The 22,602-nt window shown below is 53.4% G+C and overlaps 8 protein-coding genes across 8 annotated transcripts; 6 read left to right on the top strand and 2 right to left on the bottom strand.

Annotated features, from left to right (window-relative positions):
* Positions 1-529: 529 nt before the first annotated feature.
* HOF1 (tubulin-tyrosine ligase) lies at positions 530-5,408 on the top strand (the record flags this gene model as incomplete). Its single annotated transcript, XM_083191322.1, has 7 exons — positions 530-536; positions 599-703; positions 757-1,043; positions 1,095-3,312; positions 3,368-3,438; positions 4,231-4,427; positions 4,478-5,408. 7 exons carry the CDS (start codon positions 530-532, stop codon positions 5,406-5,408), a joined length of 3,816 nt encoding a protein of 1,271 aa, XP_083052536.1.
* Positions 5,409-6,319: 911 nt separating this feature from the next.
* On the top strand, positions 6,320-8,160 carry ACO1O0_001842 (uncharacterized protein; the record flags this gene model as incomplete). The annotated part of the gene is made up of 3 exons (XM_083191321.1): positions 6,320-7,361; positions 7,415-7,758; positions 7,813-8,160. The coding sequence occupies 3 exons, from the start codon at positions 6,320-6,322 to the stop codon at positions 8,158-8,160; spliced, it is 1,734 nt and encodes a 577-aa protein (XP_083052535.1).
* Positions 8,161-9,222: 1,062 nt separating this feature from the next.
* ACO1O0_001841 (uncharacterized protein) lies at positions 9,223-10,923 on the top strand (the record flags this gene model as incomplete). The annotated part of the gene is made up of 3 exons (XM_083191320.1): positions 9,223-9,384; positions 9,436-10,421; positions 10,488-10,923. The coding sequence occupies 3 exons, from the start codon at positions 9,223-9,225 to the stop codon at positions 10,921-10,923; spliced, it is 1,584 nt and encodes a 527-aa protein (XP_083052534.1).
* Positions 10,924-11,868: 945 nt separating this feature from the next.
* Positions 11,869-12,554, top strand: NTF2 (Ran GTPase-binding protein NTF2; the record flags this gene model as incomplete). The annotated part of the gene is made up of 5 exons (XM_083191319.1): positions 11,869-11,878; positions 12,035-12,099; positions 12,153-12,224; positions 12,285-12,386; positions 12,444-12,554. 5 exons carry the CDS (start codon positions 11,869-11,871, stop codon positions 12,552-12,554), a joined length of 360 nt encoding a protein of 119 aa, XP_083052533.1.
* A 1,408-nt stretch (positions 12,555-13,962) lies between these two features.
* rpl8 (60S ribosomal protein eL8) lies at positions 13,963-15,124 on the bottom strand (the record flags this gene model as incomplete). The annotated part of the gene is made up of 4 exons (XM_083191318.1): positions 13,963-14,163; positions 14,220-14,729; positions 14,790-14,864; positions 15,122-15,124. 4 exons carry the CDS (start codon positions 15,122-15,124, stop codon positions 13,963-13,965), a joined length of 789 nt encoding a protein of 262 aa, XP_083052532.1.
* Positions 15,125-15,652: 528 nt separating this feature from the next.
* Positions 15,653-16,825, top strand: CTU1 (uncharacterized protein; the record flags this gene model as incomplete). Its single annotated transcript, XM_083191317.1, has 1 exon — positions 15,653-16,825. The coding sequence occupies one exon, from the start codon at positions 15,653-15,655 to the stop codon at positions 16,823-16,825; it is 1,173 nt and encodes a 390-aa protein (XP_083052531.1).
* A 1,363-nt stretch (positions 16,826-18,188) lies between these two features.
* SAS3 (uncharacterized protein) lies at positions 18,189-21,516 on the top strand (the record flags this gene model as incomplete). The annotated part of the gene is made up of 2 exons (XM_083191316.1): positions 18,189-18,810; positions 18,986-21,516. 2 exons carry the CDS (start codon positions 18,189-18,191, stop codon positions 21,514-21,516), a joined length of 3,153 nt encoding a protein of 1,050 aa, XP_083052530.1.
* A 247-nt stretch (positions 21,517-21,763) lies between these two features.
* On the bottom strand, positions 21,764-22,393 carry ACO1O0_001836 (uncharacterized protein; the record flags this gene model as incomplete). The annotated part of the gene is made up of 1 exon (XM_083191315.1): positions 21,764-22,393. One exon carries the CDS (start codon positions 22,391-22,393, stop codon positions 21,764-21,766), a length of 630 nt encoding a protein of 209 aa, XP_083052529.1.
* Positions 22,394-22,602: the final 209 nt, after the last annotated feature.

Below are 22,602 nucleotides of genomic sequence, written 5' to 3'. Positions count from 1 at the left end.
TGGAATCGGCGAACGTGGTGCGGTGGCTTGCAGGAGACGGCAATGATGGCGTCGTGGGAAGCGTTTTCGAGGAAGCATCAAAGCCAAGCACAACTAGTTGGGTTGAGGTCGTCGGGAATGTGCCTGGCAGAAACTGACTGTTGCATTGGACGCGGTAGTTGCCGACCGTCTGTGAACTGGTGACAGTCGAGATTGCTGGCAAGGAGGGAATAGTCACGTGACTCACCGCAACCAAGCCAGGACCCACTTTTGGCGAACCTTGTTGCTGGGCCAACAATTCGGCGGCGCATAAGCCAAACAATCCCCCCCAACCTGTCCCACTTTCAAACCTCCCGGTCTCAAGACCCTCGAGCTTACGGCCGTTCCAAACGTGAGCATTTGTCGCATTCACTATACTTTGTCAACTCAACATCCTACAGTGCCGGCATTAGCTGTGCCACTTTATCAAAACTTTCAAGCGACCATCCAGAGCTTTCAGCTCAACCAGGGCACAATGCCTGCGGCAACGGCAGAGGTGCCCGCAGTGACAATGTCATGTAATGAAATTCAAGACCAATTTCTAGATGTATCTAATTGCTAACTTGGCCCTTGGCCACAGTTGCCAACAATTTTTGGGGCAAAGATGACGCTGGCGTCGGCCCTCTACTGGATCGAATGCAGGGCGCGAAACAGACATGTGACGAACTCAAGTCATTCTATAGCAGTGAGTAGAGGGTTGATTTGAACTTTATAATAGCCTCGCTAACAATATTTCAGCCCGGGCATCCATCGAAGAGGAGTACTCGAGGAAACTACTCAATCTCACCCGAAAAGCCCTTGGTTCCCAGGAGACGGGCTCTTTGAAGACGTCCCTTGACACGGTCCGAGGGGAGGTAGAACAAATGGCAAAACAACACCAAAACATTGCTGCCCAAATGAAGAGCGAGCTCGAAGAGCCGCTAGCCGCATTTTCCGGGGGGATGAAGGAAAGGCGGAAAATTATCCAAAATACCATCGAGAAGCTGCTGAAGACAAAAATCCAGCAGACCCAGCAAGTTAACAAGGTTTGTCACACGAGATCAAAAGAGAATCCAGAGACATGCTAACCTTGACAGACGAGGGACAGATTTGAACAGGATTGTCTCAAGATCAAAGGCTACCTTGCCCAGGGTCACATGGTTATGGGACAGGAGGAGCGTCGAAACAAGGCCAAGCTTGAGAAGACCCAAATCAGCGTCGCTACATCCAACACCGAATACGAAAGCGCCGTCAAACTACTAGAAGAGACAACAGCCAGATGGAACAGGGAGTGGAAGGCGGCTGCAGACAAGTTCCAGGATCTCGAAGAAGAGCGCCTCGACTTTACCAAGAGCAGCCTTTGGACCCTTGCGAACATCGCCTCAACGGTTTGCGTTAGCGACGACGCCTCATGCGAGAAGATTCGACTGTCCCTTGAGAAGATGGATGTGGAGAAGGATATTATTTTCTTCATCAGGGATAGAGGAACGGGACAGGAGATTCCAGATCCTCCCAAGTACATCAACTTCTGCCGTGGTGACATCAACGACAGCCAGTCCGAGGCCTCTGAAGATGAAAACTTCTCGGTGGCACAGTTTCCTCGAAGTATCAACCCAGCATTCAGATCATCGTCTCCGCAGCCATCCACCTTCGAGTCGCACCATGATCCAAACTCGGCGTTGGCGAACAATCTTGCGCACCGGGACGCTCTTCCCTCTAACAGCCGAGAGGCGACGGTCACTCCCCAGAAGCAACCACCACCTATGCGGCCCTCCATGGAAGAGCAGTATCACAGACAGCCACCGACTTCTCAAATGTCCTATGAACCGAGTCAGCACGGCCCTGTTGCTTCCGTACCGCACGACCCTTATCCTCCGGACGGCATGACGATGCTATGCCGGACTGGTCCCCCATCAGACCGGAGTTCGCAGGTGGCCTCAAACCGTCCATCTAGCAGGGATGAGAACAGTGACTACTCCAACCCCACCTCCTTTTCAAGCATGGAGCCTCCCAGTGGGAAGACCTCACCTACAAAACAAGACCTAGCCCCGGTCCCAGCCCCGATCATGGCTCCGTCTCCAGTCATGGCCCCAGCTCCAGTCATGGCCCCAGCTCCAGCCCCGGCCCCGGCTCCGGCCCCGGCTCCGGCCCTGGCCCCGGCACAGAGCCCCGAGAAGCGAATCTTCAAGAAGAAGAGTGGTTTCTTCCAGAATCATAGCCCCTTCAGGCGCAAGAGCGTGAAGGAGGTCCAGTCTCCTGTCCGAGCTAGCCGCAACACCTGGCATAGTGCCGCCGCGGCAAACAATGATAGCCCTTCACGTCGGCCACAACTTTACAATGCTGAGCAGCAGCGTACACAAAGCCCTGAGCCGATCGACGCGAATGCCAGTGTGGCATTGGGCGTGGGGCAGAATATCCTTCCTGTTCAGACCAACCGGCAGCAGCCGAGCCAGCCCGCCAAGGAAGATGTTGATGAGAGCGACCCCATTGCAATGGCTCTCGCCGAGCTCAAGGGCGTGACGCTGGGAAAGCAGTCTTCGGTGCGGATGTCCGCGGACCACTATCACGGCATTTCCACTCCAGCACCGCCATCTGATGCTGCCATGTCTCGAGCTGTCCCCGCTCCGGGGAGCCGGGATGCCGCGGCAACCTCGCGCGGAACGCCACCGCCATCATACCAGCAACCTGCCCAACAGGCGCCACTATCGAGACTGGGTGTCCCACCACCAGCTGTTACTTCCAAGGCGATGAAGGAGGCCACTAAGAAGGCCACTACCCAAGCTCGTAGCATTTTCGGAGAGAACGGCCGGAGGGACTCTGGAGGCTACGGAACATCGCCAAATTCTCGCCCAGGTACCCGTGGCACCGACATTCCCCGGGCAGCATCACCCGCTCCGACACGTAGCGTATCGCCTCAGCCGCCGAGGAGCAGTAACGGCCGACGCATGGACTATGGATCTACATCTCCCAACCCGTATCAGGGAAATCAACAGCGTAATTCGTCATATGGGATGCAGTCCAATCGTGGCTCGGGTGATTACTACCGCCAGTCATCTCCGAATGGGTCGGTGAGGGGAGCGTCTCCATCTTATAGAGAGTACCAGCGACCTCAGAGCAGCTATGGTGGAAGCGACATGGCCGTTCAACTGGCCCCTGCCGGTGAAGATGCCCATGGATCTCACCGGGGCCGTGGCTCCGGCCGCCCTGAGTCTCGGGCGATGGGGTTGTACAACGGTGACTCTCGGCAGCGCAGCAAGAGTGTAGCGGACCCATCTCGACTGTACACTCGGGACGGTCGTCCCATCCTTCACTATGGTGAGTACTTTCCTGATGTAGGAAAGATGGGTTTGGTAGCTAATATTTCTTGCAGCACGTGCCATGTATATGTACCAAGCGGCCATCCCTGAGGAACTGGGTTTCTCAAAGGGTGACTATTTGGCAGTCCTTCGTCATCAGGATGACGGGTGGTGGGAGGCTGAAGTTCACAACGGGAACGGTCGTATCGGGCTGGTCCCAAGCAATTATCTTCAGCCATGCTAATTTCACGAAGCTCTAGCGGAGCGTCTAGGTTTGGAGCCATGAGTATTTCAGATATAAGCAGGCATGTCAGATTTGGGGTTTGATATTGGATGGATGTACATGTCACGACTTGCTTACCATGGCGTTCGCTGTTGATTCTTTTGTATCTTGAGGAAGCATGTAAGGAATTTTGAAATTGACGAATTACCATTTGTTTTGTCTACATTTACACGCTTGGCTGGTGGTCAACAACTAGACCACCCACATCGGTTGCGCGAACCACCCTGTGACCGTCCGTACCTCAGACTGCCTGTTATCCCGCTGTATTGTTATCTGACTAAAATACCCAAACTTGTGCCGGTTATTTATTGATACGTGCTTTTTTTTATTGGGGCGGTTTCTTCGTTCCTGTTTTAGATCCCATTCCATTGCTTCGCATAATACCAGGCCTGCCCCACCAGCGTTGACTGTGCGACGTTGGGCTAGCGAGGTGAAGGTGCCTTAAGTACATAGTACTACGTACGTACTTCATACGCCATTCCACATGCCGATCCCAAACTCTCATTGAACATCTCAACATAGCGACGACAATAACATCGCGGCTCACGGCGGATTCGCTGGGTTTGAACGGGTGCTGTTGCCCAACATGGTGCGCAATCCACAGGGTACCCCTTCCGATTGCCTTGACCTGTCCTCTAACAAGCACGTTTACAGGAGACATTACAGGTGGCGGTGCATGAGACTGCCCGCATCGTCACGTCCAAGTCGGCCAAGAGAGCTGTTGTTAACAGCGTGATCCTTCTTGCCGGCGCCTCGACGCTTCTTTTCCTCGCGAGCATTGGCTCCGCGCTCTTCTTTCAGAACTTTGTCCCAGACCAGGTGTTGTCCAGGCCTGTGTACCTGCAATATGGGTATGGCTCCCCTAGGCCGGATCGAATTTGACTGACCGCGGCCATTTCAGATCCGGAACCAATCCGTATGGGTTCGTACCACTCAAATCTCTTGCCCTGAAGACGGCGCAGCACTACGATATCTCCGTTACTCTCTCCATGCCTCCATCGCAGCCCAACGTGGAGCGGGGAAACTTCATGGTCACACTGTATCTCCTGGATCAAGAGGTGCAACCATATGCAGTATCAAACGCTGCGCAACTATTCGAGAGCGAAAATATCATCTTCAGCTCCCGTAGACCAACCTTGGTACCTTACATGGACCCAGTTGTGTCTCTAGCCTCGCGCGTGCTCTTCCTGTTCTACTACATGCTGTTCCCCAGCTCAAGGACATGCGAGGTAATAGTGCCTCTCGCAGAGCGACTGTATATTTCGAAAGGCGCTATTCTTCCTGCATCAGCGTTCATTGAAATTGAAGCTGGACAAACCATCCAGACTTATCAGGTCTTGTTGACTCTCACGGCACATCTCCAGGGCCTGCGATGGCTGATGCACCACTACCGGCTTCCGATGTACCTTCTCTTCACATTTCTGTTCTGGGTCTTTGAGCTCCTTTTTATGGCAGCGGCTTGGAGCATTTTGTTCCCTTCTGCTTCCGCTGCATCTCAGAAAGGGGCCATCAAACCCCCCAGGATAGGTGGGGAGACCCGCCTTCTGACCAGGAGTGAAGATGAGGCCGAGGAGGATCTCTCGGACCATCCGAAAAGGTCACCTGCATATGGTAAACAGCAGGCCCCGAAGGATGAACCAGCAATCAAGGACGAAGAGCATGGACGACCCCTATCAGAAATCCCAATTGCAGGCACCGAGGCCAATGATGAAGGTGATGACGATGATGGCGATGACGGCGAGGGCCAAGTTGATGCTGGGTTTGGGACAAGTTACCATGAGGGGGAAATCGGCCAAATTCGGCGAAGAGCTAGTAGTAGCCACGGAGACTAGAGGATATTGATATTACAGGGTCAATGGTGCCGCTTGGTATGGATAGTAGAAGCTAATATGAGTCTCTACTAGCTGAGAGACAAGCTACGATCTACCGTTACCTAGTACCTTTCGTGGGGAATGCTGTGGGCCGAGGCTGAGCGACGGGTACCTACGCAATGCTTTGACTACCTTACCTACCTGTAGTAAAGTACTAATATCAGTAGTACCTTGGCCAAAGCACAACGCCTGTTCAGAGACGACGGAAAATGCCTTGACTGTATGGTGACGAAATCAAGGTCCAATGCGAATTGGAGGGGGGACATTGGAGCCAAGAAAGAGCACAGTAGCGGATCAATAGAATGATCCGGTAGCGGCGGGATGACAAGCCACATTCCTTTGTGGGCAACCCCTTCACCTTCACCTGCTACCCAATACTGGGCCATTCACTGCCAGTGCTGAAGCAGCGGTGCACCGCACACAACTACGACATCTCCAAGCTCCTGGGTGCTCGAAACCCCTCCACTCTCAGTCTCGAATCCGGATATCCCATGGCCAGGATCGACCTCTTCTACTGCTAGCATTAAACTTGTCTTGTCTCCAACGATCCTAACCCCACCTCAAATTCACAGTGCCAGCTCCGGGCTGGAGCTGTTGGCCTACCGACTTGCCTAGCTTACCGCTGCTTGACATGGGTAGCCTTTGAGCTCTGAATTCCGTCGCGGAGAAAAGAACTAGAGCATAGGCAAACGAACAAAGCGAACGCGAATTCCGGCGGGAGATTTTCCACTACTCTTCCTCCTCCGTCTTTGAATCCCTCTTTCTGTCTCCCAACCCCCCCTCGATCTCGACAACGAACCCCTCCCTGAACACCCGGCTGTGATCGGTGCATTCTCGAGGCTCCACACGACGCTAGCACCACCGCCGCCACCATGCCCTGCTTCAAGGGCATCGCGGTGAGCATCCATGCCAACTCTGCGCCGCTTCCAGAGTATGGCATCCAGAAGCAGTCCAAGTTTTCCCGCATCAGCAGCTACATTCCCGTTCCACAGCCCCAGCTGACTGGGGAGGAGAAGAAACCGGAGCCTGCCAAGTTTGCGATCTCCATAACGCTCCTGACACCGGGGCTCTCGATTCCGTACTCGACCCCGAAGCCTACAGATAACAACCCGTACCCTAAACCCCAGTTTGTAGGTGGCCTAACATCTGGGTCTTTGGGCGAGCGGGGCAGGTACTCAGGGATTGTCAGTCCCTACATACCTATGACCAACTCTGAGAACGAGACCATCGCCGCGTACATATACTTTGATGGGCGTGCCAAAGAGGAGGTTGCTACGCTTCTGCGGCCCGGCGAGGAAACCTGGGTGAACAGTCGCTGGGTCCAGGTCCCCGACACGGAAGGTGGGGGCTTGGCTGAGCGCGAGTTCTTGTTCCGAGAGGTTGGCCTCGAGCGCTGGCTGAATGGTCTGGATCTCCAAGGCCATGATGCAGCAGAGAAGGTGGAGAAGCGGCGGCAGAAGTTTGAGAGACGTCAAAGACGACAAGCTGCCACCCTGGAAGGAAATGTTAGCGCGGATGTCGGGCAAGGGTCGACCAGCCGAAGAGATACCCTGCGATATGGGGCAGATGATAACACTCCCCTCGAAGCTGTGTACGACGAATCAGATTCTCTGTCGTCCGACGACGATGACGAACCCCCAGAGGCAACTGGACAAATCAAGGTTGCTATGTTCCGCGTACTAGCCTCCGGCGAAGTAAAAAAGGGAGAGTACTCGCCCCAGTTTGACGCACACGAGGGCGACGAGGAGGACACGGGGGGGAAAGGCAATGGTATGGGCGCCGATGTCGAGCATACTACGAGCTTCGCAAAGCCCAAGACACTGGATCCGAAGACTATCAGTACTCAGACGGTGACGGGCATTGACGCCCCAGACAAGCCATACGCGGTTTTTACGTTCTTCTACCGTGGAGAGAGTACGTTGGTCCTAGCAATATGATTCTCTACTACTTTACTGACATGTGTATAGAACAACTGCAGAAACTTGGCATGATGAAGTCGTCAAAGAACCCGCAGAGCACGCCGGGATCGGCCAAGAGGCGCTCAGGGCAGTTGGACTTCTCCAACCTAGGTCCCCTGAAAGCAGGAGGGACAGTTGGTTTCTCTGCGTTCCGTGACAAGGATAGCGAGAAGGCACGCAAGTCACGCAAAAAGACCAACGGTATAATGGAAGACGACAGCGACGATGATGACGATGACGATAATGGCCTCGGCAAGATGGACGAAGTCGACGATAAGTACGACGATAGCAAGCTCGGCCCCGAGGATGCGCAGTCCTCAGGCGAACTTGCCGACGGCGTCAATCGAATTCACGTAAGTAGCCAGACCCCATGTATGTAATTGGAATGATGGGCTGACATGGACCAGCTCAAGAGGGCGCACTCGGCTGAGCCAGGCAACAACTCTACCCCTGAAACGTCTCAGCCTCCAGCCTGGGGCGAGTCAGCTACGGTCCAGGACACAGGAGCGTCCAATGCAGTTCTGCCCAACGATCTGTCCCAGAAGCTTTCCGATGTACCTGACGAGGCCTTATTTGGTAGCCCAATGAAGAAACAGCGCCCCAGCGTGGACCATTCGGCAACCAACGACAAGTACTCAGCCAGCCAGAGTATGAGCGCGGCCTTGGACTCTGTCATTTCGGGCAACCGTGGCTCTTTAGAAAAGTCCGGGACTACGGAAGTGAACCCCAAAATTGAAGAGGAGGAGGAGCTGTAAAAATGCCTTATGGTGGTCCCACCTTGGTATGGGAAATTCACAGCGACTTGCGAGAGCCGGCGCATTGCGGACGAGCACTACGTGGCAAGTCGCCAAATATGTCTGGATGTCCCATGCACCAGTAGAGCCAATACACGACGGCAGCGCGTTTTTGGCAAGCGGCTTGGGACATGTCTACTTGCCCACCTGTAGGACTTCAAGGTCTGGGATGGGTAGCGGGGACTGCCACGTCTGTCCAATAAAGAACCGGGAATTGGATGGTGGAATATATATACGCGGTTGATGGCTGAAGAGCGTCGCTGGGCATGGAGGAGCTGTATCCGTACGAGCCGCAGTTATGAGGCTACGTGCCGGTATGTTGAGCGGTGCAGACACTCAGGTTTGAGTACGGAGGCACGAATGACGGAGGCATACCGGCGAATGCATTGGTCTACACGAAGCGCCTGTTTAGGTATCCATTGTGCCAAGGTACTTTTTAAATACAATTGGCATGCCGTGGTAAAAGATGATGCGCTCGTGACAATAACCCCTGGCGATCCAGGTGCTGAGACTGAGACCGAAGTGCGTAAGGTTATGCGTACCTTATTATGCATAATGTAGCCCCTTGTCACGCTGGAGCTCCGAAGAGTCATACGGCGTAGGGATGTCCAACTTCCAAAAGTATCCTTACCCCAGCGCAACACCAAGCCTACCAACTCTGTACTACCTGTACCCCGGCCAGATGTTCACGAACTCCGGCTGCAGGTATGCATACTCGGAAAGATTCAAAGGCCGACTGGATGGCTGTAAATTTCCCGTAGCAGGGGCACCTACGGTCAACCTTACCAGTCAAGCTCTGTCGCGATGCACGTACTATGTTGAATCCGATGGATACGATTCAAAGTCGCCTGACGAATCCGACCCTACCACATAGTAATGGATTGTTTTCTTGTTTAGGAAATAGAGAATAGGAGCAAACACCTCAATGATGACTATATATAATGGAGTGATACCCCCTATGCCACATCGTCGCTTCAAGGCCTCTCCATTATCATTAGCGCCCGTATTGCATAGTACCTTACAATGGCAACTGTCGACAATGAGAATTCGCTGAATAGCAGCAATGCTACTCCCAAGAACCCATTCAACGGGGATTTCGCAAAGTTTGCCGAGGAGACGATAAAGGGGTGGAAGGTCCCGGGGCTTTCCATTGCCGTGGTCGACGACCAGGACATCTTTGCTGAGGTGAGTGCCACGTTATTCACAGGCCGTACTTGACTGAGGGCCTTTATGAAGGGATATGGCTTCGCGACGTTGCCTGACAAGCCTGCCACCCCGGAGACCCTGTGGTGTGGCGGGTCGACAGCCAAGGGCTTCACAGCTGCCAGTATGGCACATCTAATCGACAGCAAGAAGTATCCCTCCTTGTTCAAGGGGTGGGCGACGCCAATCTCGTCCATCATCCATGACGACTTCATCTTGCAGGATGAATGGATGACCACCCATATTACTCTAGAGGACGCTGTGTCGCACCGAACAGGCATGCCTCGTCACGACAGGGCTTGTTTCAACGAGTTGAACGGGGCAGCAGCCACGCCCAAGGACCTTGTTCGGAACTTGAGGAACCTTGCGCTGACGGCGGAGCCACGCACCAAGTTCATGTACAACAACTGGATGTACATTGTGCTATCTCATGTGATTGAGACCCTCACGGGGGCCGGGCTGGGAGATGTTCTAAAGGAACAGATATGGGACCCTCTCGGAATGGATTCGACCTTCTTAGACCTTGACCAGGCAAAGGCCGCGCCAGAACATCTCGCCACAGGATATTACTGGGACGAGGAGGATAACGAGTTCAAGCCTGCCGCGGACATGAAAATGCAGGAGATGCGTGGCACTGGTGCCATCTTCTCAAACGTCCTCGACTATGCCAAATGGTTGAAGTGTCTCCTGCACGAGGGCACACCGTTCTCGAAAGAAACCCACAGGGATATCAGGACGCCGCGCATGATGGGTGCCATGCCCATGGGAGGGAAGGACATCAACATGTACGGCCTGGGCTGGCAAAGGACCCTTTACAAGGGCCATGTGATGTACCATAACATGGGCGGCGTCCTGGCCTACGGTTCCCAGGCGTACTGGTTCCCCGACCACAGGTTTGCAGTTGTCGCCTTTGGCAATACTTGCATGTCGAGCAACGGTGCTGGGGAGATCCTCGCATACCGGTTAATTGATGAAAAACTCGGCATTTCGGAACAGGACCGCTTGCCCCATGAAGCGATGTGAGTATTCCTACTCATGCCGCCAGGGGATTGAACGTGAATGAATTTGCTAATCCCGCAACGCAGATGGCGTGGGATAATCGACTACATCGGTGGGAGTAATGACAAGGCCGTCTCGAGACTGTACCCTGACCAGCCAGACCCGCCCCTACCGCCTACGTTGAACACGAGTCTATTGACGGGCACGTACCACGACCCAGGTTACGGGGCCATCACACTGCGGGAGGAGCCTCATCCTACTAGGCCTGACGAGATGATTCTTCTCGCTGATCGTCCCGAGATGACATGGAGGTACACGCTGGAACTCCATCATGTCTCTGGTGACCATTGGGTCGTCTACGACAAGATTATTGGCATACCTAACAGTCTCTTCAACGATTTCTCGGCAGGCGAGTTTAGAATCGGGGCGGATGGGAAGGTGTCTTCGCTAGATATCCACTGGGAGAGCCATGTCGGGCCGCCAATGGATGAGGGCGTCACGTCTTTCAGGAAGATTTCGTAGGAAATGGTGGTAAATCTGTGCGCAGCGGCATTGTTAGCAGGGCTTCCAATGCGTGATAAAATTGAAAGATGATAGATAAAAAGGGATGCAAGTCAGACTGTTGAGCTTGATATTTGGTAGTCAACATGGGGATTCAGTTGGCCGTTCTTAATGGAAAAAGTTTATCATCATGCAAGTTAGGCAGGGGACTGTAAGGACGAAAAAAGACGTAGCACAAACCTTTTAAGCTTCCGCGAGTTTGTCATTGTATCGATAGCATACCAAATGACGCGAGGAAGTCATGGAAGCAACTCAATTGCATTGCATTGGCGTACCACGATGCGGCCCGTGAATAATGTGAGTGTAGAAGGAGATGGGTTTCTTCCCACAGAACACAAATTTGAGGAACCGACATAGTATGGGACCTCGCCATTAGAATAACCCCGATAGAAGAGCTCTACCTTAACTGTTATGCGATTACAAATTCCGCACTGTGCTGGACAAGGCTGTACCGCCGACGATGTTGGCCATGTCAACATTGACGTCAGGAATAGATACTTCTTGGTTCAGGATTAATCCTACAAAGCACTTCAATCTACCTGTTTGGTCTGTCCTAGGTACTCTCCTTGGCGTATATGCTATAAATTCCGGAGCCCAGTCCGCATGTAAGCGCACCGTGCGCTCTTCGAGAACCCTCGACAGGGCAGCACGTCACCAGAGCACCACGCGCTGCGCGAAGCCCACGAGCCGTCGAGCCCTGCACAACATCTCCGCTGCCCAATTCTGCACTGTGCCCCTCAACCCCACCATCGGGCTTGACTGCTCCCCTCTTCCTCTCTTCGCACATCCCAACCAACTTCTGCGCCAGATTTCATAGCCTAGCCTGTCGAGTCCGACGGACGAATTTCCTTTTCCCTTTTCATACAAAGTCTCCCCTAGCGCAAGCCGACGGCAAATACATTCAAAATGGCCGGAAGTGAGTTCTCGCGACGTATCTGTGACACCACTTGCTGCAACAATGCTAACCGCGCACGAATCAAAACAGACTACGAGGACGTTGCTAGTACGTGATAGACTTGCCTGATGGTATTCGCTGTGCGAACAGACTTCTAATACCGCAGTCCGCGAATAGAGCAATTCATTGAGTTCTACTACAACACATTCGACGCGGACCGCAAGTCGCTTAGCAGCCTCTACGTTCGTCCTTCCTAGTCTCTGGCGATGGTACGTGCAACTAACACCGGGCACAGCGCGAACAGTCCATGTTGACCTTCGAGTCTTCTTCTGTTCTCGGTGCCAGCGCTATTGGCGAGAAGCTTGTTGTGAGTCTAGTTGTCCCGCTCCGTCTCCTTTATACGATGCGCTGACAGCTGGGGTAACAGTCTCTTCCCTTCGAGAAGGTCAAGCATCAGGTCTCCACCCTCGATGCTCAGCCCACCATGGTCGAAGGCGGCATCGTCATTCTGGTGACTGGCCAGCTTCTGGTACGATGCGATCCTAATCTCGTCTAACGTCCTGGAACTAACAGTCGTTCGCTCTAGGTCGACGAGGAGCAGCGCCCGATGAACTATACGCAAGCCTTCCAGCTGGCTCGCGACGCCCAGCAGCAGTACTTTGTCTTCAACGACATCTTCAAGCTGGTTTACGGTTAAGCGACTCACGAATGAAGAGGCGAGGGGCCACTGGATGATCACCTGATAGCGATGGAAACGACGATGCGACGACTCCAATATGCCCGACTTCTGACCCTGTACCTTTCAGGCGGATGTTGATATTTAGTATATGGGGTTAACTGCTCTGGCCAGGGAGCGCGCCCGCCCACTAGAAGAAAATATTCACTCAGTTCCAGCACAAAGGATTACTTCTTTTGACCCTGCCAATCTAAGAACCGCCATTTGCTGAACTTACGCCAGGCTTGCCCAATGATCATTACTGTTTCTAGACTGAACCTTGCTTGAAAAATCAATATAATGCGACACTTCATTGTCATCATAGATATCAGCTAGCTCGCTGCTCATACTACAGCCGCCCCAGCAGGTAGCAGGAACCCGACTTATACTGTACTGCGTTTGCCCGTGTTAAGTATGAGTTCTCGGCATCGAAGAGCTCTTACCATGATATCACTATATTTAAGTCATGCCAAACCCTTGGAAAGACATCTAATTATACGTTGGAGTGCAAATGGAGGTGAGGGAATCTGCGCGCCCACGGGCCTTGGAGGCCACTTGTTATGGAAAGAGCTCACACGGTGTTTCCAACTTTGTCTTACCTTCAGGTCATTCATGCATGACATTTTCACGTCAGTCTTTCACTGTAGAGCTGAAGTATGTTTCACTTATAAAATACACGGGCTGCACTGTGCAGCGCCAGATGTTGAGTAGTTCTAGCGCTCGAGCGTGTTGGCGGGTTTGGTGCTTACGGTTCCAACACTCGTCGTCGAAGGTGTTGAGGATGCTCAGTCAGTCCTTTAGCTTCAGCTATCACACTATATACTTATACATGGGGCGGATATACACGGAAATGCATACATAAATATCACACGAATAAGCCTACAGACAAGTACACATTATATTACCCACATTATGGTGGTGTCAAAATTTTGATGTCTGCGAGTAGCTGTGGTTTTTTCCCTTTTTTTGGGCGAACTGCTTGGCTGGCTTGCTAGACTTTCGAAGTGGCGCCATTACCTACTACAATGTACCTCTGTACTCCGTACTTGGCTAAGGTACTAAATAATACGTTGTTGGTACGTACGTACCTAGTACCTTACGTTGCGGCCAAACCCGCGCTGCCACGATATCACAGGACGCCAAAATGTCGAGTTGAATTCTTGTCGACCAAGGCTTAAACAGGTAACGGCGAGGACCGCAACATAGGAGCATTGCAAAAATGAGGCCAATATCCATCCTCTGGGGGGGTCTGGATTTCACAAATCTAGGCTGGCAAAAACTGTGATGCAAAGTAGCCGGAAAGTCATATCAAATTTTTTTCATGCCCTTCATGAACCCTGCGAACACCGTTGATCCCTTAAACCCCAATGCATGACGGGTATTAGACAGCTTAAATCTTGGTGGCAGCCTCCAGAGCCTTCTGCTTCTTGATGATCTTCATCTGAGCCTTGGGGCCCATGATACCACCGCCCCACTGCCTGCGGCTCTGGTCATGCTTCTCCATGAAGCCATCCTTGACGGCGGAAACGAGCTTAGAGAGCTCGGTCTTGTCCTCGGAGCGGACCTCAGTCAGGGCCAGGACAGCGGCAGTCTAGATGTCGGTCAGTTTTTGCTGTTAGATCCGGGACAGTGGTCGCCAAGACATACCTTCTTGTGGACGACAGTGCCGAGACGGGCCTTGCCCTTGACAATGGCGTAGGGGACACCCATCTTCTTGCAGAGAGAAGGAAGGAAGACAACGAGCTCGATGGGGTCGACATCGTTGGGGATGAGGACAAGGGAAGCCTTCTTGTTCTCAATGAGACCAACAACGTGGTTCAGGCCGTACTTGACGGTGTAGGGCTTCTTGCTGACATCCTCCTTCTTCTTGCCCTCCTTGACGGCGGTAGCCTCCTGGAGGAGACGCTCCTTCTTCTCGGTCTTGGTCTCGGGGCGGTACTTGTTGAGGAGCTTGAAAGCCTGGGCGGCGGTGTTCTTGTCGAGGACGTGCTGGAACTGGGCCAGAGCAGGGGGGACCTTCAGGCGCATCTGAAGGATCTTCTTCTGGCGCTGGAGGCGGACGTACTCGGGCCACTTGACCATGCGGGAGACATTGCGCTTGGGCTGGATGTCCTGGCCGACACCGAAGTTGCGGGGACGCTTCTCGATGAGGGGGTTCTGGGCTTGTTAGCATATGTCGCGAGGGCTAGAGACGGGACGATTCGTAGTATAACTAACCTTAGGGGCCTTCTTGGAACCAGCCTTTCCCTGGGGGAAAGGGGCCGGGGCGACCTTCTTGCCAGTCTTGGGGGGCTGTCATTGAGAAAAGAAGACATCAGCAAGGTGTTCAAGCCAAAAAGTCTTCTCTGAACTCTAATGAGATCACGTCGTGGCATTTCAGCGCACGCCGTGTCTCCAGCCAAGTCCTCGCCTAGTCCATCACAGACATAGAGGCGGTATTCACACAGGTCGCAAGCGACACCATGGATCTGAATCAATTGCACATATGTACAAAAGGATTCATGATACTGTGGCCGTTAGAGCCCAGATGAATTCATCTAGGTACTCACCATCTTGGATTCTGGGTGGTGCTCAGTCGGGGAGAGCGTCCTTGATGCTGTGGTTGTGATCGGGGATGGAGAGAACGAAAGAAAAGTCACAATCGCAGTGGATATTTTGGTGGTGGATGAAAAATTAGGGCTTGGTGCGCCACATTACTTAGCTTGTATGTCGTACCCCACCGTGGTGTGGCGTGTGGTCAATCGCACTGTGGCTGGTGGGCTTCTCTTAGTCACCGGAAGACTCCGCTATCATTGAACGATTCAAGATTCAATGAGTAAAGATTTGGCAACTACAATCTTAGTAGTATTTGGCCTTTTCTTTCATCGCATTTTTTGTCGCCTTCGGCTCTCAAAAGCCTCTTGAACATTTGGCCAAAATTTATATCACGAAGCTCCTCGTCAAGCACCCCTCCTTAGTGGAGCAATTATCAGCGACGCTGCAACCATTTCACGTTGCCAGTGACCACAGATATCCAAACAGACAAAGATATTGGGTACAAAAGTCCAGAATTTCTAAGTTTCGCCAGTCAGAATCTCGACATGCCTCCGACGCCTTGCGTTCGCTGTCAGAAAAACAGGGCTGTCGTCAAACGCCCTAAGAACCACCACAAGCTATGTCGCGAGTGCTTCCTTGCCGTCTTCGAAGATGAAGTACATCACACCATCACCTCCTCAAAGCTATTTTATCCGGGAGAGAGAGTCGCTGTAGGAGCATCCGGTGGGAAGGATTCGACCGTGCTAGCCTCTGTTCTCAAGACCTTGAACGAACGACACAATTATGGAGTAGATCTGATCCTCCTAAGTGTGGATGAAGGCATCAAGGGTTACCGCGATGACTCCCTGGGGACGGTAAAGCGCAACTCGACCCAGTACGATATGCCCCTGAAGATTGTGGGCTATGACGAGCTGTACGGATGGACGATGGATCAAGTTGTCGAAACAGTTGGAAAGAAGGGCAACTGCACTTACTGCGGCGTCTTTAGACGACAAGCCCTAGACCGCGGAGCCAAGATGCTCGATATCAAGCACGTGGTGACAGGACACAATGCCGACGATATCGCCGAGACCGTTCTGATGAATCTCTTGCGCGGCGATCTGCCCCGCTTGTCGCGGAGTACGAGCATCGTCACGGGGGATTCCGCCAGCGACGTGAAGCGAAGCAAGCCTCTCAAATATGCCTACGAGAAGGAGATCGTACTCTATGCTCACCATAAGAAGCTAGACTACTTCAGTACCGAATGCATTTACAGCCCAGAAGCTTTTCGCGGGACGGCACGCAGTCTTATCAAGACACTGGAAAAGGTCCGCCCAAGTGCCATTCTGGATATCGTCAGAAGCGGCGAAGACATGGCCCAGTTGACTCCAGACAAAGGCCACAGTTCCTGCGCCTGCGACGAGGGAGAAGCTGTGGGCGGGTGTGGATCTGCGAATGGACGGAGCTCGGGAAATGAGTTGGCCCAGATGGAAGCGTCATTGAAGCAACAGACACAGCATGACAAGCTGGAGACGGAAGTATCATCCAAGGGGGCGGCCAAGGGAAACGATGTCGTGAAGCTTCCGGTTCGGAATCGGAGGCCGAAAGAGACAACAGGGACCCCGTTACAGACGCTTGGGCAGTGTGTGAAGTGCGGGTATATGTCGAGCCAGTCAATCTGCCAGGCTTGTACTTTGCTCGAGAGTCTCAACAAGAACAGGGCAGATATAACAATATGAGACCTCGTTTCCCTGCTCAATTTTCTCGTAGTCCCTTTAAATGCGTCTCGTTCATGGTTTTAACAGTTCGAAAGTCGGCGTTTGAAAAATGAAATCGTATTGTATCGATGTTGAGCTTTCTAGTCGGCGCGAGCCATCTGGGCCCGATGCTAGATGTTGTACATGTCCCTATTTGTCCCGTTCCTAACCTATTCCCATAATCGGCCGCTTAGAACCGATCAAGTGAAACGCTTCTCCATCTGCCCAACAGTTAGTATCGCATATATTCCATGCATGGCACAAGCAGGATCTCACCTTCCAAGGGTTGTTTAACTCGAAACCAGGTGGTGCAGTGGCATTTGCTACCTGACCCGTCACTTTACCGGTCAATCGGCGATCACGGTCCATCACTGAGATCGGAAGTTAGCTCATGATGCAGATATATTTCGGACGTGTTTACGGATTTGCCATACTTTGCTGTGAGACTGGTTAGCGACGTAAAATAACGAAGTGCATGAAGGTCTTGCGGCACTTACCTTGTCCCACTGATCCAGGGCGTAACGAGGGTTCTTGCCATCATTCTGCCACTGCCTGATAGCAGCTAGACCTGTGCCAGTGACACCAAACATCTGATATTTATAAGCGTCGAAGCTCTTAGAGCCAGAATAATTGGGTTGGACGTACGGCAAGCATGATGCCGTACGGCAGGAGAGCTTCGAATGGAACGGGCATGGTTGTTTCGGCGCCGCTCGTGCGGACTCGTGACGGTAATACGGTCGGGGAATCTAGTCGTTGGGGGACACCTCGAATTGGCCCGGTCAAGATACGCGTTGGCGAGGAACTTGGGCGACAGAGATCCGGCAGTTCAAGGTCGTTTCCGGGATGATCGCAAGTTGGAAGACCAGATTCATGCCTCAGGCCACAATAAGGTTTGGGTGGCATGCCCCCCTGTAAAGAGGACAGTGTAGAGTCTACCACCTAGACACGGTAACGATCCCGCTATATCGTACTGGAAAATGCGTCGCATTCGGTCTCTCGCACTGTAATCCCCATCATGCTCGCGACTTCCGATCGCCAGTTCCCAGGGAGACGCGACTGTCCTCGAATATCGCCCACCTAAGCTCATCATTGCATCTGAACATCATAAGAGTGTTCCTACGCGTGAGTGATCCTTTGAGACGGACTTCCGCTACTTTACTAACGCGCTAGAAGCTCTCGAAGGCTCACACCGCGTGTCGGCAGGCCGAGCTACGAGGATGCACGCCAACTGACGACACTCAACCCTGAAATACCCTGTATTCCTGCGCAAACACAGTTCGCGTGTCGACATGCCGACTACGAAACTACTTTTATACAATATCAGCTGCAGGAAGCCGGTGCGATAATGGCCAGTGCTCAGGCAATGGAGGAGGAGCTGCAACAGAGCGCTCTCCTATCCCAGGACTCCGAGTGGACGTTGGACGCGTCAAACAGCAACGCGAAGTCCCATCTAGCGAATACAGACATTGAGGTTACGAACAAGAGACAATCAAGAAGGGTGGAACAAGATGAGAACGATGATGACGAAGAGAGCGATCGCGACGCCTCGGGGGAAGAGATCGACGAAGATGCCGAAGGCGAGGAAGATTTTGACCTTGTGAGCCCACCAGCTGGAACAGGAACACAAAACGATGCCCAAGACGATGAGGAAGATGATGTGGAGGAGGATGAAGATGCAGAAGGCGAAGAAGACGGGGATGCCGAGGGCGTCGGCGCCGTCAAAATGAGACCCAGCGATTCAGACGTAGACATGGATGGAGACAGCGACGTTTCAGACGTGCCCAGTGCAGCAGACGATGAGTCGGAAGAAGAAGCTGCCTGGGAAGATGCACGGGATATGGCCGAGGACGACGAAGATTCAGACACTGCGCCAACGAACATTTGTGTCTTCTGCAAGCAAGACGAAGAGAATGACCCTAGCGAAGACTTCGAGGCATTCCTCATGTGTACGCGCTGTGGAGAGAACGGTATGTTTTCTTTCCCCGGCCTCGAGCCCGTTTACTAAGGGAAACAGCACACCAGCAATGTGCCCGTGATGCGGCCTCCATGAGTGAACACAATGGTAAGTCAATTGTCCCTGAGGAAGGCTTTCGCTAACAATAGCAGGTGCTAAAAACTGGAGATGTCCCGAATGCTATACAGACGAGTCAGAAGATGATGACGACGCGGAGGACCTGGGGAGTCCCGCCACAGATCCTCGTCCTGTATCCCAGCAATCCGATGTCCCTAAGCTGGCACGAGATTTACTGGCCGCAAAAACAGGAAGCGAGGACGGAGATTCACACTCCATATTCAATGAGCTGGTGTTGGATGAGGATCCGATGAACGGCTCTCGCCTGCTACGGAAGAGGAAAACATCGTCACTCGACCCCGATGAGACTGCAGTGGCATTGAGGAAGAGGAGGCGAAACAGTTCTGCGGAACCTGATGAAGAGGATGGGGACGATGCCGATTCTCCTGAAGCTGCTGGGTCGCGTTCTGCGCGGACACTGCGACTCAAGGTCTCACGTCCACCGCCTGTCACGATCGAGAAGCGCTCACGCACTTCGTTAGTGCTCAGGCTCCAGGTGCGCCCTGGGAATCTAAAGGAAATCCTTTCACGAAAGAAGCGCGACAGGAAAAGGACAGGGGTCAGCACCTCGAGACCATCAAGACCAGCGCCTCAGCCACCAGCTCGGGCAAGCCACACCCCTGCTCCCATGATCGAAACTCCTTTCACTGCCGAGTCATATTCACAACCCTTCTATTCCTTTTTCGACCGAGACACCGACGATGCCAAGGGCAAACCTTATGGCGGCATTCTGACTGACGCGGAAGCCGACACATCCAAGACTTTACCCATGGCAGAGGACCGCCGGAGGTTCGACCAGGCAAAGCAAAAGGCTGACGATGAGTGGAGAGCCCGGGTGCTTGCGATGCAAGCAGAGGCGGAAGTGCCAGTTCGAAGACCAAAAAAGGCCAACGACCATGCCAGTCAAATCGAGTGTATCGAATTCGGCGGATGGGAGATCGACACATGGTACGCAGCGCCGTATCCCGCCGAGTACAGCAGGAACCGTGTCCTCTATATTTGCGAGTTCTGTCTCAAGTACATGAACTCGGACTATGTCGCTTGGCGGCATAAGCTGAAATGCCCTGCAAAGCATCCCCCGGGCGACGAAATCTACCGCCATGGATCAATTTCATTTTTTGAAGTTGACGGCCGCAAGAACCCCGTATATTGTCAGAACCTCTGTCTCCTCGCAAAGCTTTTTCTAGGTTCAAAGACTCTCTATTACGACGTGGAACCGTTTTTATTTTACGTCTTGTGCGAGTTCGACGAGTGCGGGTACCACTTCGTTGGGTATTTTTCCAAGGAGAAGAGACCAAGCAGCCAGAACAACGTGTCGTGCATCTTGACATTACCGATTCATCAGCGCAAAGGCTACGGCAATCTCCTCATTGACTTTTCTTACTTGCTGACCAAAGTCGAAGAGAAGACGGGCTCACCCGAAAAACCCCTCTCCGACCTTGGCCTTGTATCGTATCGCAGTTATTGGCGGCTGGTGCTTTGCCGATATCTGCTGGAGACCATGGAAAAGGAAGGGTGCAAGGCGGAAGGACTCAGCATTAAGCAGATATCCGATGACACAGCGATGACACCTGACGATGTCATTGCAGGTTTAGAAGGATTGCGGGCCTTGGTCCGAGATCCGCAGACGAAGCTGTACGCATTTCGGGTTGATTTAGAGTTTTGCCGGCAGTACGTCGACAACTGGGAGTCCAAGGGCCATGTGAAGCTGAAGCCAGAAGCTCTTGCTTGGACTCCATACGTCATGGGCCGGGGCAACGCTGCTAACCTAGAACTCGGGCCCATCAACACAATCGCACCGCGTGAGGAGGAGGAGGCCAAACTTGACGAAGGCAACAAAGGCTTGGGGGCAGAAACTCAAGCAATGATGAACGGTGTCAGGAAAGCGGCTGCCAGTGCTACACAAGATACCGTTCTTGAGGCTAAGGAAGCGGCTGATCAGCTCAAGATGGAGGCGACTTCACAGAACGCAAAGGAAACCCTTGGCGAGGATGACAAGGAAAATGCCACACCTGGATCGGACTGCCCGGAGAAGATGGATGTGGACGAGAAGGAGAGCTGGGATGCCCCTTACCAAGCCATTCCCCCCAGTCGATTTGAAATTTTCCCAGTCATCTCGGGGGGCCGCCGGGCTGACAGGACACGGCAAAACGTCAGCCGCCCAGCACTTCCGCGGACCACGAGCAGCGCTCCCCGACCTCGACCGAAACGGCCAGGGGGAGGGAGTACCCGACGTCCAACGGCGCCGAGGCCAAAACCCAACTCATCAAAACGCAAGAGCGGCGGGACTGGACGTGGCCCTGGGCGATGGCCTAAAGGAACAAAGAAGGCTGATTATGGCAACGCTGACAGTGGACCGGGTTTCCCGCCTGGGTGGCTTCAAAGGCAAGCGCAGCTCAAAGGTGGGCTCGAGGCTGCCAAGGCCGCTATGGATGCAGGGCTTGCCCAGGAGGAAGTTCAAGTGTTCGTGCCCGAGGGTGATACTATTGGGGCATCGGCGGTTTCTTGCAATGGCAATGGCTCTGGCATCAAGGTGTCCGGCGGACAGGGAGACAACGACGATAACGCAGGGGATGTTGATGCGGAAGGCGAAGATGCATAATGGCTTGATATTTAGCGTGTGTGATTATCAGCGTTCTTACTTTCAGGGGCGCGGATGGCGATTATGATGCAGATATACCTTTATGTACGACTAGGCTGAGCCATCTCGCCCCTTACTTTGTAAACTACAATGTGCGCTAAAGAAGATGCTCTACGCCGAGCACAGTGGCCGGAAGCAGGAGTCTCTTGTAGCTTCATGTCTGTTAGACTTGTGCTAGGGTTGACTGTCCCCAGCACCATGCATATCCTCAGATACCACCCTCCCCTCCCTCTTCCTCCTCCTCCTCCTCCTCTCCTCCAACACCCCTCTGCCCCCAGAACCCCTTGCCGTAGCTCACCAGAATCTCCTCACCTTTCTTGACCCCTCCCACCTTGCCCTTCTTCCCTGGCGACCCCAAGACCCAGAACCCGACACACAGCTGGCCCCAGCGCTCGCACCAGGCGGTGCCAAATTCGGCGTTGGGCCTCCCTCGCACCCCACGGTAGTCGTTGACGAAGCGCCCCTCGTTGCCCTGGCGGCCTGCATCTACGGCTACGTCGGCCTCGCGGTCCAGCCACAGGTCGTAGTCGCTGTGGGGGTCCGTCCCGTCGCGCCCGCCCGAGTGCACGCGGCCCAGGTACGGCAGGATGAAGGCGCCCGGCTTGAGGTCGCGCATGGCGAAGAGGCCGTGCTGGCCGTGGGCCGGGTGCTCGGGGTCCTGGATGGCCTGGATCTTGACCTGCGTGCTCGGGGTCTGCGTGGACGAGGCTGGGATGCTCTGGATGGCCGGTGGCGGCTTGGTGCGCACCGTCTGGAGCTGTGATGGTGATAGCTCTTTGGAGTGGAGGGGTGCGTTGAGATACGGCAGTGCGTCTGGCCAGTTCTTGGGCTTCGACATGTCAGGCTTTGGGTTCGTCTTTGTATCATCTACTAACGGAAGCTGGGTAGAAGTGGATAGAGGCAAGCTTAGGCGTTGAACAAGACATGGAATGCCCAAGCTTTAGTTAATCCGAAGATTTGGCGTTCATAAGCATCACCACCACGCAAAATAATTCGTCAGAGGAAGGTAAACGTCGTCATGTTCACTGTCTACAATGGAACCATCTT

The sequence above is a fragment of the Amphichorda felina genome (genome assembly GCF_050947745.1).
Source record: "Amphichorda felina strain 45539 chromosome Unknown scaffold_2, whole genome shotgun sequence".
NCBI lineage: Eukaryota > Fungi > Ascomycota > Sordariomycetes > Hypocreales > Bionectriaceae > Amphichorda > Amphichorda felina.
The sequence above is the reverse complement of the archived record's forward strand: the minus strand, read 5'-3'. Positions and strand labels throughout refer to the sequence as shown.